The 17,081-nt window shown below is 40.5% G+C and overlaps 1 protein-coding gene across 2 annotated transcripts in view; it reads left to right on the plus strand.

Annotated features, from left to right (window-relative positions):
• Nucleotides 1-12,990: 12,990 nt before the first annotated feature.
• Nucleotides 12,991-17,081, plus strand: part of tafa5 (TAFA chemokine like family member 5) — a 170,178-nt gene continuing 166,087 nt past the window's right edge. For both annotated transcript variants that reach the window (XM_005725118.1, XM_005725119.1), the window contains exon 1: nucleotides 12,991-13,793. In XM_005725118.1, coding sequence (XP_005725175.1) covers nucleotides 13,682-13,793 — 112 coding nt within the window. In that variant the 5' untranslated portion in view covers nucleotides 12,991-13,681. The remainder of the gene's footprint in view (nucleotides 13,794-17,081) is intronic.

Consider the following 17,081-nt stretch of genomic DNA (forward strand, 5'->3'; position numbering starts at 1 on the left):
CAGAAGGCCAAGTGAGGTGTAAGAAGAATCCTATCAGCTGTCCACCTACAGATTGAGAAAAGCCTCGCTCAGGGACACACACACACACACGATTGCAGTCCTGTCAGTTTAACTGTGCTAACCTGCTGAAGCTTGCATCTGATGGTGAAATGAAACGTGGATGACAGTCTTCATCCCAAGTCCTCTTCATCAGTGTATAAACAAACAAGTGAGGAAGAAGTAAGTGACAGGGTTGCATTGCAGTTATCCTGCCTTTGGGAGTCTGTGCTGCATTGCATCAACTACCCCTCAAGAAAAAAAAGGAAATAGGAGCAATTTTTCTTCGTCTCTTTTTTAACTAATTGTCTAAAAGGGGTGAATCAATTGATCTTTGTAAAAATGTTGTACAGCCAGGGGCAATTTAGGGTACCTGTGCTGCAGTTGAAATAGTTGGTTCATTAAATGAACCAGCGGAATCAGAACAAATCAGACATTTACTGTGATTTTTTTTTTTGACTGAAAGTTGGCACTGCCTGACAGAAACATCTCTTATTCTACTGAAAAATAGGAAAGAAAATTCTCAACTCAAGTGAAACAAAAACCCAGATACAAGCAAATGAACTGTTGAATCAACTGTCTCTAAACAAATGACATGTCTCTAATGAATCTGACATCATATCTCTGGCGTCGTGTGCCTTTTCAGGTGTCACTGAAGGAAAACAATAAGCGGGAAGCAACTCTTTTCTAACGAGTTCATTTGATTAAGAGCACTCCGGTGGATTTTGCATCTGAAAATAATGACGTGTCGAGTCGATAATATGTTACACGCTTCGGTGAGATTATGACACAGACCCTGTAATTAATGCAAATATCTCGTCTGCTGCACAAGTGATACATTTGTGTGCCCAACACTGACTGAATTTCAAATCAGAATATTGATGAATTACAAAAATATGAAACAGTTTTGCAGATGCAAATTCTGAAGCATGTTCAAAGTAACCTTTGTAAGCCTGCATTTTTAACCATGAACAATATCTAATCCTAAAATGTAGGCTACTCAATCACTGGGGCCTAACTACCTTTTAGCAGACTTGTCAGATTAGCATGCTGTTAACTGGGTGTTAGCTAACACGTTTGCTGCTAGCATTAGAGATGTTACAGACAGGGTGGTAATGTATGCTTTGTTTCTTCATAAAGTGAGGTAACTAAGGAATTCTGTTGTTTGTTTGGTGGCTCTGGCAGCAAGCTAGCTAAACCTACTAGCTTAACATTTTTTTCATCATTAGAAAATCTCAAGTGTAATGCCTTGTTTGTCCTATAGCCGCATAAGTTGTGGTATATAACTGATAGTTGTCACCACTCAGACAAAGCCTCTGTAGCAGTGCCAATATAGCAGTAGAGGAAATCAAAGATTTAAGCATCTCCGTTTGTATAATCTGTCAAGATATATCACTGAAATGGCGGTACTTGCGTCAACTCGGCCATGCCCAAATGACAAAAATCAAGTGGTGCACAACAATCAGAAAAACTCATGGCCTAAAAAGCAGCTCATGCCAGTAATTGTGGACTACTGTTTTAAATTCTTAAGTTTAAAACAGATTTAGCCTGGAGGGTAAAGCTGGGGAATTGGCAGCTCGCTTATTATGGTGATATTACTGACTAGTGAATAGCATACCTAAAACGCAATGTATTCTTCCTCAACCTGACCACACCCTAGATTATGTTTACTAACAATCTTTCTATAACTTAAATGGGCAAAAGGCCCAATGAAAATTAGCTACATTGTGCACTATTAGCATAAGTAACTGTACATCTTTCTAAGTGAAAAGAAAAAAGCATTACAGACCTGAAAAACTTTGACATAAGAATGTTTTTGGGCACTGCAGTAAAAATAATTATCGAAAATAGCACTTAGTGTCAGCAACAAGGTCTGAAAAAAAATTAAAAATAAATATTTTAAAAACTGTCTTTGATAAATTTTGAATTTATTATTGATGATTCCAAACGCCATTGCACTATTATAGGATTCTTTTTTTTTTTTTTTGCCAGGACTACATAGTAAAATTTTAGCTCAGTGACTCAATCCCATTTAACCAGTTTAGCAGGAAGCAAAAAAACTGTACTGGCAAAGAAGAGACAGTGACACCAGTGTGTTCCCACATTAAGAGTAGGCCATTTAGGACCGTAATTTTCTATGCAGATACATGAAACTGTTCTCTGCACATTACAGTCTCCTGTAGACTCATGTAGTCCTTACAGTTACGACACGACTGTAAAAATCTGGACTGACACTGTTTGAATGTCATCATCCACGCATAACAAACCTTAACAGCAGCTTCGGCAAACTTCACAGCCAGACTCTTTAGGATAATCTCTCATGCTACAAAAACGCTTGATAGCAGTCATCAATCATTCTAATAATTAGAAGACAGATAATAAACACTGTGTGGCTCCTTTGCTCTTTTTTAATGTTCTTTCTGCTCACTTAATCTCTTGTCATTCCTCTGAATATGAAGCGCAAAGTTTTGACTTTGTGCGTCCTTTTTTTCCTTCTTTTTTTTGCTTTAACCATCATCTGTTGCTCTCTCACTCATCAGTCATGTATTCCCTCTGCCTTGCCAGTGCATTGTGTCTGTGGTTGAAAGCAAAAACGAAGCCACTGGCAGGTAATTCAAGAGAAAAATGTGAATCTGTTCTATAGACTGATATGCCAACAGCGCTACTTACCAACTCAACCTTCTCTAATTACTTCACAGCCAAACAGAGACACTTCGTGTTTACTTACGTGGGTGTGGGTGTGTGTGTGTGTGTGCTTGTGCGTGTGTGTGTTTTTGAGTGCATCTTTGCTGCACTGTTTGCAGTCGGGCATTTTTCATCGGAATGGGACTTTGTCTCCAGAGCTCACTGGCTAGCTACGAGCCTGGGCATTGCTACCCATCTGAGGGTATTATAGACTGAGCGGGAAAGGTACTGTGAATGGTGGAGTAGATTATGGAGTGATTCCCCTGTGCTCTCCTCCGCCTCTTCACATTACACAGCTAATACACACACACATACACACACACACGGGCTCTGTGGCATTGCTTGTCCCTTGGATCAAACCAGATTTTTATTCAGTCAGCTGGGAGCCGGCCAATTTGCGCTACACTCAATAGTATGGCTGCTTGTTTTGCCACGCTTTATTCTTTTTTTTAACATTTGTTTGGCTGTCAAACAATTTTGGCATGATATAAGAAGAGGTTAGAGCTTGGCAAGGTTAGATTTTATTGTATTCCAGTTGGAAAAATAAGTAAAATCCTCACACCTGCAAGCTTTTCCTTTCCCTTTCCAATCATTGCAGCATGTACCCACACAAACAAGAAATCCCCACCAAAATACCAATTCCTCCTGCATGCTTTTGTCCCCTGAGTTTACTGTATATTTGCTATTCTAGCCACCAGAGATTGTTAGATATCACAGACACATATTCCATATCCTCGGATCTCTTTCGGGGGTAATTTTATATTTAGCCTTCTAGTGGCTTGTCTCGCATGGCTGCATGAGCCTCTTGCTCAATGCTGTGCCGAGAATCCATAAAGCCGCCCTGAGGATTCTGGCCTGTCAATTTGTGTTTTCTTTTTTTTCCCTGAGTATACTGATTCCTGCCCTTCATGCTTCTCTCCTCTCAGTCACAAGGTTGAAGGAGGGGAAAAAAAGATTCAAAGAAAGCAGAAGAATGTGCAGAAAGAACAGGCCAAGCCAAAAAAGACTGCAGCTGTAAAGAGGTCCGTAGTTTTGGAATGTCAGACATCAGAGTAGGATTTGACAGAAAATATGTAATGGAGTGTAGTGGACACTATGAGGCTGTGGGGAGAGAACCGGCGTGAGACACGAAGACATAACAGTGCTGGAGGGCAACAAATGGAGGCAGTCTGAAGGGAGCGTTTGGTGCTGAGGGAAGAGTTGGGGGAAGAAGGAGGGCACAAGGGTTGCAAAAACAGTATGGAGAGGGAGCAAAGGGTGGCCTGAGCGCAGTGCTAGAGCAGGTTAAAAAGTTAACTCAGATTGGAGATGAAAGCAGGGGTGAAGGAGAGGGAAGGAGCTGGCTAAAGCCAAATGGTGACTGGAGGAAAGGATTGGAGAAAGATTAGGCTGCTGCCTGCCTGTCTGGGGTGCTGATCTAATACACAACAAGGTGGCCGTTTCCTGATCGAATATGGATGATGAGCTCACAGATTGCCCAAAACAGCCCAAAGCATGACAGGAGAATGGAACATGGAAAAGCACTTCCGCCACTCCACGCGTTAATCTTCAGCCTCGTTTGTGATCTAATTCGGAAAGTTCTCAACCCGTTTAGAAATCAATCACGTTCTCGACAAAAAGGGATTTGTTTGCAGTGAGACACAGCCTTATTATGGCGGAACAATGCCCATCATTTAGCTCTTCTGTAAAGAGACACAGCTCCCCTTTCTATAAATGGCTCTTTTACAGGCTTCATACTGAGCCTGGCAGATTTAAACCAACGGGAAATATGCGCACAATAGCTTTGATTAGAGCCTTGCTTCACGCTCACCTCTTATTCCCAGACTTCTGCTTCCAAGTATCTCATAGCACTGCTTCCAGAAAAACTCATGTGGGATCATTTCAGATTCCCAGTGAAATGTATTCATTACCATGCAAATTAGTTGGGAGTCGTTGACTTAAAGCATTCGCCATACTTCATTTCAGAGTCTGTAAATGCAATTAATGGGACCTCGTTCACAAGAAAGAGAACTGCCTGAAGATAATTGTCATTGTGGGGATCCTATTAAAAAGTTTTTTCCCTCCCCTCCCCAGTTAAACATGGCATTGAGTGGAAGCGGTGGCCATTGCGTCACCACGACATCGGCCCCTTAATGGGATAATAAAACCTCTTTCATCTGCCGTGAATAGAGTGATACTCACAACAAAGCAACACAAAAAATGATTTCCGACAAGATTTCTGAGAGCACACCATTCAATTACAATTCTTGAACAATCTATGCAAATCGGCTACCTGCAGCGCCCAGCTGCGACGGATGCCGTGTGAAATCCTACTTAGCAAGGATTGTGGGGAAGGGGAGTCATAAAGAGATGTATGCAAGTGCAGGAGGAAGGCTATTAAAGAGATGCTGTTAGTTTTGTCTGCAGTTTGGTAAAAAAATAACTAGCAATGTCGTATCTCAAGGGGGAACTAAGAGGAAATTGAAGAAGGCAACTTTTTTTTAAAAATCTAGGGCATCCAGTCTATCGCTGTTGTGATTATCTGTGATCCAGCATGATAGGGGTCAGAAGCAGGGGACAGACAAACAGCCCAGAGCGAACGGAGATGGAGTCGGCGGAAGCTCCAGCTCTGCAAATCTCTGCCTCGGAGGGCAAAAACACATGGGCTGTGAGGTTTTGAAACTTAACTTGACTCTGCAGAATTAAATACTTATATTTAGGTCATAGCACAAAGCGCTTAAAGCATCATTTGACCAAAAATAATTCATTTTAATATTGAATGTATTGTTACTGAAATGTTTTTAGTGAATCATATTGATTTTGCACTGCGTTTAGTTAAGTCTTCTTGCTGTCAGCAATTGTGCACCCTTTGCTCTCTGTTTTTTCTCTTTCTGTCGTCTATTTTTTTATTTTTTTTTTACTGAAAATACGATCCTCAGCTTATAGTTTGAAAGGTTTGTGTATGTGTATTTATGTTAAGTTTGTGTTTCTAGCTAATTACAGTAGCAAAGCCTATTAGCTTATTACCAAGCTAACACTCTGGTAGTAAACACTGTAAAACCAACCTGTGGAAAATATGTTCATGTTTATCCAGCAGGTAGATGCTAACAGCAGGATGTCAAAACCAACCAGTGGTCCAGCAACCCAATTTTTACCATTACATTACATTGTTGGCTTATAAAATAACAAAAGTGCTAATTTAATCTGCGCTACTCAGATAGCCTAGTATCTTGCTGATAAGCCTGATGTTATTCAGTGGTTTGAGCTAACTGCTCGTTGTTATTATTCTTAAACCTTTCATCACTGAGATTGCTTAAAATGCTGATATGAAAATATGACCTCTTAAAATGTTAGCTTAAAAATATTGTTAAGCCCAGCCCTTGAAAGGCTATATGAATAACATGCCAATTAAGCTTATGTTATGCATTAAGATACCAGCACTGACTATGAAAAACTTGATTGTAACCCAAACAATATGCTTTTCACTCTAAAAATACTTACAAATATGCATGACAAGCAAAATGTGCCTGAAGCAATGTGCTATAGATAAACAATTCAGTGATATCCCATAGGGGTAGCAACAAGGCTAACCATCTTGTAATAATTCATAAGCACTTTAAAGCTGGAAAAATGTGAGATTATCCCAGTCTTCACACTCTGCCAGCACTACATAAATGCAGCATATTAGCATTGTCGCTTTGAGCACTGCTCTTAATATGATGCTGTTAGCACTTATCTCAAGTAGCAACGTTTAAACCATTACAGAGCTCTTAGAACTGCTGCATACAAAAGGTGTCAAACATAAGTTCTGGGTGCCAGAAATGGCCAAGCACAGACTCCAAAATGGCCGACTGGACAACTTTGGAAAATATAAAGGTGGGGCTGAATTTTGGACTTTTAACTGTATTATCATCAGTTTTACGTGATTTCCTGCTCATAAAAACCTCCCCCATGGCCATTTGTGATACATCAAAGTAATTAAATAATAGACAAGTAAATGAAAGGATGTTTTCTGTTAATTGACAAAAACTTTATTTTTTTTATAATTATAGAACAGTAGTTTTAAACATTAATTTCTTACAATTCATGCCCAAAGAGTTGTGCTGACAGATGTATTTGATTTAACACAGCAGCATCTCTTTATCATGTAAAAAAAAGAGAGAGATGTAAGGTTGAAATTGCACTTCTTTTTCTCATATTAAGATATCTCAGGGGTTAAATATGTATTAAACCTCTTTACATTGCCAAAAAGGCGATTTTCATTGGCCGACACCATTTAAGTTTAAAAGCGGGTGGTATGCAGCCCACAATGTAAAATGAGTCTGGCATCCATGCTGTAGACTATCACAGATCTAATCCTCTAATCTTAAATGGAAGCACTACATGATATCATCATGCCTTTTTTATTTGTAACTCCAGCTTTTTATTAAAGCGTACATATGAAACAAAAAGCCAGCCATATGTTCTTCATATCAATATTCCAAAGCATTTATGTCACTCACTGATGTATTCACTGAAAGCAAAAGTGAGAGGATGCTGCTGTTGCTGAAAGCTAAAAACAAGAAATGTTACATTTATGCCAACTGAACAATTAACAAGCTGGCTCTATTAAGCCATTCAACTCCAGTATTAAATCTGAGATCTCTTTCTTCCCTGCTCTCTGTGGTGAACCGCTGTCTTGCACACATTCGGGAAGCTGAAAAGTCTTCTTGGTTCCCTCTATTTCTCCTAATCCATGACAGTCAGAGAGAGCCTGCTGCGCTACCAATAAGAAGACTATGTTCGCTTAAATCACTGAGTGGCAAGCTAAGTTCAAAGCCCTCCTCGGTGGCCCAATAAGGAGGAAGTAGCTTGTGTCTGGACGGATCAAAGTGAGAAGCATAGAGAAAGGTCAGGTCTCAGACGCTCCCACAGCGAGAAGCTCAGCACAACACTGAAAAAAGGAAGAAGCTCACCAGCAGGTTTTCTATTACTGACATAACGGCTGCTGCGCTGTTCGCGCTATAGCGCTATGTGACCAGCCAAGCCTAATGAAAGAAAATCCCGTATTCATCAACAGTCTTTTGATTAGGAAATGCCATTACTTTCAAAATTTTGGTTATAATCATACACCTCCTTACAGCCTAAAATCTAATTAGGCTGTAAGTTCAATCTCCCACTCCTTGATTCCTAAACCAACCTGCTCCTAAACAGCCATTTGAATGCTTTCTGAAGTAAGATCTAATAAATCTTGTTTTGGCAGGGTTTAAAGTGTATGCAACTAAAAGTTCAGTTCCTGGGACACAGCTTGTTATGCTTGCAGTAAACTCACTGACCACCACACATGCCGTGCACCTCTAATTAGACTCCCCGCTGTGGCACATCACAAAATCACATCATTTATAAGGAGAACGCTGTGTCTCGCCTCTGCTTGATTCTAGAAGTACTTTTAAGAAATTCGTCTTGCATTGTCCAGCTGAAGTTTGCCACCTGTAAAGCCTGAAAATCAGTCATTTGGTGACTTTGCTGCTTTAATACTTGAAAATATCACTAAACTACTGTGTACAGTTCCTCCTCTTCCTCCTCCTTGTCTTATTAAGGTTTCACTGGGTGGTAAAATCCTTGCAAAATCAATAAAACATGGTGTTGACAACTGCCAACAATCAATTACATAACAGCAGCAGGAGACTTATCAATAGAAGAGGCATGGAAACTGAGATTCAAAGACTAAAGTAGTGCATCAAGAAACAGAGACTCAAAGTGTTCTGAGCTGAAGAAATGAAAAAGCCATTCATGAATTATTATGTGAGTAAATGGTTTGAAACATTCAGAAACATTGATTAATATATATATACATTTTTGTCTAATTTCACTGTAGGACTTTTATTTTGAAGAAAATGTATTTTCTCTTTCTGTGCTTTTGCTGTCCCACATCTGGCCCCTTGACACCACACTGTACCATATCCTTGGAGCACCTTACCATCGATCCAGTGTTGTGTGGAAGCTAGTGCATCCTACGGACATCTGGTTCCTTGAATCAAGAAAGCCCTTTGTCAGAACTCAGCGTAGTGTGAAAGGCGAGCGTGTCATGCAGAACCACGGTGCCACATCTGGCTCCTTTTCTCTAAATAATCTTTCCTGAGCATATCCAGAGTGGCTTGTAGTGCTCTTTCAGCCTGGTCGTCTGTGGTGTCACGGGTGCAGGCATCCCTGGTAAGATTTCACCTGTGCATTCGCTTTTACCACAGCACAGGTCATCAATGAGCTCTCAAGGCTGCGGAGATCCGTAAATGACAGAAGAGCCTCTATTATCAGTGCCGCTGCCAAATGACTGAAAAGCAAACTCTGATGAGAGGTGTAGCTGCCATCAAATACAATTCATTAACGCTGCACTGCATTTTCCAGTACCCATGAGTGAGTTAAGGACCATTCATTATCTGTCTGTAATCATTTGATGTTTCTGAAATATCCAAGCTGCTTCAGTTTATTCTCCGACCCTGCTTTATGCAATGCTGTCTTTTTTTTTTTTTAATTTTATGTGGTGTGATTGCTCATTTTAAAAAACTGGAGGTGATACTTAATTCACGACTGGATATTGCCTTTGGATACCATATCTCTTTAAAAGCATCATTAAGCATTATGTAAGCATAGAAAAAGAGCTCTTTTTAGACTGGTTATATGCCTGTAGTGCTTTGGCTACAGGTATCATTTATTACCCCCTCTGTGGTTCATCCTTTCTCTCATCTCAGCTGCGGAAGTCCTTAGCTTTCTGTTAAGATGGGAATCATCCTTTTACCAAAGGAGTGTGTTTATCTGATTTTTTTCAAAGCTGCTGCACTTGGCAGCGAGCTCACTGCCAAGTGCGGATGTTTCTCTTAGAATCCCCATCTGCATTTTGAAGCACCATTCAAACTCTACACATATTTCTGGAATCCATTTGAACTCCAACATAGGCCAGATCCCAGCGCTTAGAACGCAACAGAACCAGTGTCACAATGCTGACTCATGTCAAGAGCGAATAAGATAATGTTTTATTATGGTTCACAGCCAAAAAGTAAAAAAAGGAGCCTGTAAGCCTTTGTGTACAACTTTGAAGCCTTTGTGGGGAGTGAAGGGGTAACAAGAAATAGCAAGAACTCACTCAGTGTTTTTTATGCCTCGTGCACTTCCTTCTGTTTGGAGTTGCAGAAATGTTACGTAAAAGTGAAGGAGAGGATAACATATGTAGGCCACAGCTTATGCATTATATTCAAGCTGAAGCAAATGGCTGTGAGAATGTGTGAGAGAGCAGCAGAGAATTATGTATATATGCTTACTTCCATGATTTGCTGCAAGAAACGTGTGAGTTTGAGTTAATGCGTGTGTGTGTGTGCAAAGCAGGCTTTGGCATTTGTGTAGGAGGTTACGTTCCTGTTCTTGTGTGCTCTTGCGTTCAACAGTAGCACAGCTAAGGAAAGCCATAGACTGTATGTAAAAGATGGGGGTAGTCACTGTGACATTATGGTAAAATGGTTAACTCTACATTGTGAAACTACCATCAGGGTGTTTTTAAGACAAAAGTTGTTAATGTTGGATTAGAATGGAGATTGCTAAATGGAAGTAAATTCTAACTGCAACTGTGCACACAGATGTGCTATCTGCCGGTCAGTAACAGATATAAAATACGATTTCAGTCACCAAAAATGAAGCATAAACTTTCCCTACAGCCTGAAGAAGGTGCAAACCCACATGTGTTGATGCATTTTTAATGCAACCAGCCCCCTGAAATAAAGCCTCTTTATTACTATAGCTTAAAGACCTCATAGAACCTTATTAGCACTTAGCACACTCAGACTCCGGGCTCACCTGTGGTTCCTGGATTCAGCAGATGCAACACTAGATGTAAAACTTTAGTTGTAGTTCGGGCTGGGAGTCACGCTGCAGTAGGGCTTGGCTGATGGAGGCTTCCTATGATGCACTAAGCACTTCTTCACTCAAATATTTTCACTTCCTCTGTGTTTACACACCACTACTGTATTTAATCATTAGCCATATTAAATTCTGGCTCTCTATCAATAGTTTGCCTTCCATCCTGCCTCTCTCTCGCTGCCTGACTCTGGTTCTGCTGAAGGTTTCTTTCTGTTAAAAACTGTGAGTTTGGGGGGTTTATTTGAACAATGTAGGGTCTTTACCTTACAATATAAAACATCTTGAGGCAACTGGGGCTATATAAATAACATTTCATTTAATTGTACTGAAAATTGATTTAAATTAAATTGAATTACTTGTTCAAACCATGGACCTTGGGTGTCTGGATTAAATTTTTTTATGTCACTTTTAGGTGTGAATCTTTCCATTTTCACTTTTCTTATTATACACTCTTACAAACTCTGGTGGCACTTTTTCATGGCACAGACCTCTTTGATAGGTTGCATCTCACAGCAGCCCATATTATTTTTTAAGATTTCCATTTAAATGCGCCAAAAAGTCAACAACTACCACAAACATGGTGAAAATGTGGAAGGTGACCCTGGGTAGGTAGCTAGCATCTGCCAATAAATACCAACTTTTTAAGCTTTTTTAAACTCCAGAAAGTTTAATTATAAATTAATAACAAATTTAAAACAGTCGCTTTGGTACAAATGATGTTATTAAGGGGACGCTGTAAAGACCAAAGTTGTTTCTGTACCTGTGGTAAACTTTGTGTTTTCATGGCTGAGTCTATGAGGGCTAGAACCAGCCTTAAGTGTTAAGTGAGGCATGTCTGTTATTTCAGATTAATAACATTATAACTTCTAGAATATGGGTTTATAAGAACTGTTAAGGACACATACTGAACTTTACTGTTCAATTACAGCCTGTTTTCTTACACTTTGGTGCACTGCTACAACAGAAATGTATAGCGAACAAAGCTCGGAATCTTCATAAATGATATTTTTGGAATTGAGAGCTGCTCTTTTTGGCTTCATGGGAGCGTAATTCACAGTGATGAATATTTTCACCCTAAAGACAGTGAGATACAGTGGCCACAGACGTCAGGATTAGCACGCATGGTAGGTGAATACGTACTGTAGAGGCCTCCACGTTCAGGCTGCCAGCAGCCAGAACAGTTTCAGGCTCTGACGCTGTCCGTGGTACCAGCGTGGCTCTGTGGGCTTAGCATTTGGCGCTGTCCATGGTATCAACGCGCCACTGTGGTGTCCGGCAGGCTGGTGGTATTTGTGGTGCTGAGGCTCCATTGCCTCGCTGTCCAAGGAGCTGTTCCAAACATGGTGGAGCTGTCCGTGGTGCTGAAAACTGAAAGGTCCTTCCAGAGAGATTGCAAGAATATTTAGCCATGTAATGACTAAACAATGACACCTAAGTTTAAGTTAAACACGTCCCGATTAATGTGCTGAATGATGGTTAAAAGCTATCTTTATGTAGAAAATCAGTGTTGTATTATAGCATGCAACACTAAAAAGCTGCAGGTCATAGTGTGCTTTATAGGCTGTCTCTCGGTCAATGTAATGACACTGGGTTCATTTATATCCAGTATTACACAACATCGCCCCACTTTTAAAAGTAATTGTATTAATGGGAGTACACCAGTGTGGCAAGGGAAAAAAGAGGAGGCGCTGTTACTGTGGTTCGATGAGCTGATAACGTCACCATGCTCAATGCTGGCAATAAAACCCATTTATTTCAAACTGAAGCTTGTGCTCTTCCAGAGACGCTCAGTGACGTTTTGAGAAGATTAAAAAAAAGGCTGTGCATGCACTGAGACCTCTAACTAATAATGACTGTATGATGTGTATGGAAAATCCCCACCACAGAGAAGCACATAAACAGCAGCACAAGCAGAAAAATATCGGACCCCCCCACCTCCTCCTCACACCCCCACATCATCACTTTGTTAGTATCGCCCCTGTGTGTCGATATATTGCTGAAATGGGACAAACTCATCTTGATGCCACTGCAAAATAGTTCAAATCCCACATTTGCTCCAGAACAAATATCGACCGTTCGCGGGACGATCTCACGTTTTCAGACGTGATTGATTGGTAAAAATCAAAGCGGGGTATGTGAAATCGATACACTGTAAGCTGTAATTCACGCCGATTTAACGACGCAAAGCGATTGCTTTGGCGTAACAGCAAAAGACGCGACCTCAAGTGGCTTATTGCCTGACGTAATATCGATTATGTGGATGTTTCACTTTAGGCAAAAACACTTGGAGTCGCACGGTGCGCACTTTTTTCCCTCTCCGTCTGCCTCTACCCCCTCCACTCTCCATCCTTCGGTTCCTTCTGTAAGCATGCTGTGGTCTTCATCCACTCTGTGCCCAAACCGAGAGCTTGAAGGACCCCCCCCTCCCCCCAATCTCTCTTTCTCTTTTATGACCAACCCTCTTTCATCCAGGCAGGCGTTTGTTCGCTGGATTTTATAAGAGCCTGTTTAATTACATATATATATTTTGAACACAGTCTATGAGCTACAGTGTCGGGGCTGCTGAGACTGAAGAGAATCGAGGAAACCTACCACAGGTGAAAGGAGCTTTTACGACGCTGCGGTACAGATGATTGAACACTTTAGCAGTAACTCAGCGCAATCTCCCCGCTTACCCTGACTGAAACGGGGCGGAAATTGAGGCTAAAACACTTTGGAACAACTAAAAAGGGACCAAGTTCTGTTTCCGAGCGAATCTAAAACCCGCTGCGTTGTTTCCCCAACTGGGCTTTCTGTGGAAGATGTGACCTTTTCTGTTGCGCCCCGTGGAGAAAATCACTGCTTTTTTTTCTTTTGTTATTAGTTCTTTTTTTTCTTTTTTTTTCTTTTGTTTTTTCCACCCCCTAATCAGTTACTCGAGCTTGACATGTCTTTTTGTGGGATTACACGCGGAGATATGATCACTGTGAGAGACCGAGCTGGATTGTGAATTTACTGTCAGCGCTTTTTTTTCTTCTTTATTTTTTCTTTATTTCTTCTTCCTTTTTTAAAACTTGTCTCCATAACGAAGGAAGTGCTCTAGCTGTTTTCTTCAATGGCTTCAGTGTCAAGGTTGGGAAGACGCAAAGATGCCAGTCGCTGGCCGAGAATGTCGTCAAGTTTCTGGGCTGTGCTGCTCCTGACAGCGCTGCTGCTTCTCTATTGCGGTAAGTCCCGCCGCTTTCCTCTCCTCTCTCTGTCTGTCACACGCTCTCTATTTTGACCACACACACACCCACAGTGGGTGACCGTGCCATGTGGGAAGGCTTTGACAACAAAATTATGTGAGTGGTATTGGCAATCGCTCTTAGCGTATTGATCTCAGTAGTGGTCGACGTGTCATATTCTTCTTTTTTCCCCCTATTGAAAAACACGCACGGGGATCACAGCTGCGCGTGCACATACTCACTTTAAAGCCCCTTCCTGCTCCTGTGTATGCAGACAGGCAGAATCAAGAGAAGCCCCTCACCACCACACACACAAATCCTCTCTCATAAAAAAACAGGGGAATGTGTCTCATTGTCTTGTGAAACTACTTTCTTTGGCTTGGAATAGGAGTGCGCCACAGGCCTAATTAAGTCTCATGTGACTCCCGTTAATTCTTATTCTATCTGTCTCTTCAACACACACACACGCACCCATCTATCTCTTAAAGCTTCTCAGACTGACTGAGTGAGGTCAGGCTGTCATGCATTTGTCATCTCTGAAACACAGAATCCAGAAGATATACATAACAAATTCACATAATGTTAAAAGGTACAAATCTTATTATTATTATTTTAAATTTATGAATAAACCCTTTTTAGTTGGACAAATAGTACTCCAGGCAGTAATTCAAGAGTGCCTGAGGATAACCTTATTAGGCAAATGTATGCAAGTATAAGCACACACACACACACACACGCAATTTGCTCCTCTCTCTCTCTCTTTTGGGCTACTTCTCTGGCCATGGGTGTCTTTTCATTTCTTGTTCCCTGGCACCCTCACACCTTCTCTCCGTCTTGCTTTCCTTCTCTCGCTCAAACCGCCTCTGACTCACTTATGAGGAGAAATCCAGCTGGCACACAGAGCTTCAGTCTGCTATGTGTGAACAAAAAAAAGGAGGCTATGTGCAATAGCCATGATAAGCTCATGGAAAAAAAGAGGAAAGGGAAAAGTTATTTCATTAGCAGCTGAGCTAATGGTTAATGTAATCACCCTGTCCTCCAGTGCATTAGCTATGCTGGTGCTGTAACAGATTCGTACTGTGATGCTGAGTTTTCCTTACAGCGATGTGAACCGACCTCAGCTCGTTCATTTCCTTTTTACCTTTTTTCCCTTCTCTACAAAGGACACAAGATTGAGTTTGCTTTGTAATCACACAGACCTCAGGTTAATCAATGACAGGCTTAGTTTATAAGAGCCAAAGCTTCTGGAGGGGGGGCTTTTTATTCTTTTATGGTGCCTTCGGCCATGTGCCATTGATCTTCCGTTTGTGTCCAATCACGATGCTTGGATGTTTGTTTCAGTCAGCAGTCTTGCTTTTTCCTTTTGCAAGGACCTCGACCTTTTTACCCAGTAACACCGCGAGCCTTCAGAGACTTAATAATCTGAGTGATAATCATTCCTGGATTTCCTCTTTTATGACCTCTTTACTCCACGCTGCTCAAACTGTGTTATTTGGTACCTTTTGTCCAACAGTCCGCCTTATGGGTATATTTCATTTTTGTTACCACCATTATTGGTCTATTAAACTCTAGTGCCGGGGCCGACTTTGTGTAATTTCCTCCCTTCTCGCTCCTCGTTTCATTTTTTTTCGTTGTTAATTTCCAAACATTTGAACTTGCAGCTCTGTAGATCGCACAACTCCCTTTCACTGTTAGCTTTGCCTTTCTTCTTGTGGGTTTCCTTTTACTCTGACCATCCTCAACAGTGCAGTATTTCTGTTTTATACTTTTTGTATTTTTTTCTTACCCTCTACTTTGTTCATGTGTCCGACGATGTCCCGGTCACACTGGGTTTGTTTGAGGGTTTTTTTCTTTCTTTTTTACATTTTTGTCCATCTTTGTCGCTGTTTTGTGCTTAACTTTCTTCTGCTTGAAATTTTTATGTTGTTTTCCCCCCACTCTTTGTAGCACTTGTTCTTTTATTCATTTCCTCTTTTTAACCAGATCTTTCAAACCAGTGGATCTCTGGGCTGAGCTGACCAATGCATGTCCTCTATGCTATTCTGTCTGAAGTCTCTGCTTTCTCAGCAGACTCTTCTCTTCTCTTCTCTTCTCTTCTCTTCTCTTCTCTTCTCTTCTCTTCTCTTCTGATTGTTGTTTATTTTACAACCCAAGCATTCATTATCATATTGACTGCATCTCAAGACAATAATGATATTTGTGAGAGTGATCAATTCATTCTCACTACAAGATCAATATACATTAATGTAAGACAGGTGACATGTTTTTAGAAGCTGGAGCTCGTAAACCTTTGACAATTTTGTGTGAAAAATGACAGTTTTCAAGCAATTTACTGATTAATATTCTACTATTGATTGATTGTCTAATTATTATTATTTTTAAATGGCAGCTTTACTACAGCCTTCTACTCAAAATTAAGAAAGAAACCAATAAAACATGATTAACCATTGGTTTGTGTATATAAATGATAATAATCACATACACACATGGTAGTTATTCATATATATTCTTACAAAAATTGTCCACAGTTTGTAAAGGATTTCAAGTTTTACTAGAAATTGATGTCCATGTTACTCACATGCATACAGAATCAGCATAACTGAAAAATGAAGCCAATGCTGAAGTTTCTAGAGTCTGCAGTTTTTCTAATGGCCTGCAGGGGGCATCTCCTCTGGTTGCAAAAGATGCCAAGTTGTATAGAAGTTTATCAGAAAATGTTACTTTGGCTTTCTTCATTTATGACCTCAGTGAATCCTTTCCAGATGAGATTATGGGATCAGTTCATAATCTGAGCCCATAAATTGGTAGGTGGACCTACCAATTTCCAAAGTCTGATTATTTAATGCCTTGAGAGGAGCGTTTCCACCCTCACCATCTTTGTTGCAGAAAAATCAACCAACTCTCATCTTTCAGATGTGACGAGTAAGGGCAGGTCTGACTGTGAAACCGCTCACTGGCTATCGACCAAAGAGTGTGCAGTTTCATACTGCAGATAATACTTCAGTTTGAAACATAGCATGACCAAGATTTACAGAACAGATCTAACTTTTCATTCAGTATGATCCAAAATGAGTGACTGAACCAAAAACTCATCAGGAAAGTGTTTACAGAGATCAAGTTTAAAGGATGTTTTCCATGGACCTGTATAGAACTAGAAGTGTTTTTGCTATCAAAGACTAAAGTTCAGCACTGGTTTCATATCTATCTATCTATCTATCTATCTATCTATCTATCTATCTATCTATCTATCTATCTATCTATCTATCTATCTATCTATCTATCTATCTA

The sequence above is a fragment of the Pundamilia nyererei genome, unplaced genomic scaffold (genome assembly GCF_000239375.1).
Source record: "Pundamilia nyererei isolate P.nyererei 1_Seehausen unplaced genomic scaffold, PunNye1.0 scaffold00014, whole genome shotgun sequence".
Taxonomy (NCBI): Eukaryota; Metazoa; Chordata; class Actinopteri; order Cichliformes; family Cichlidae; genus Pundamilia; species Pundamilia nyererei.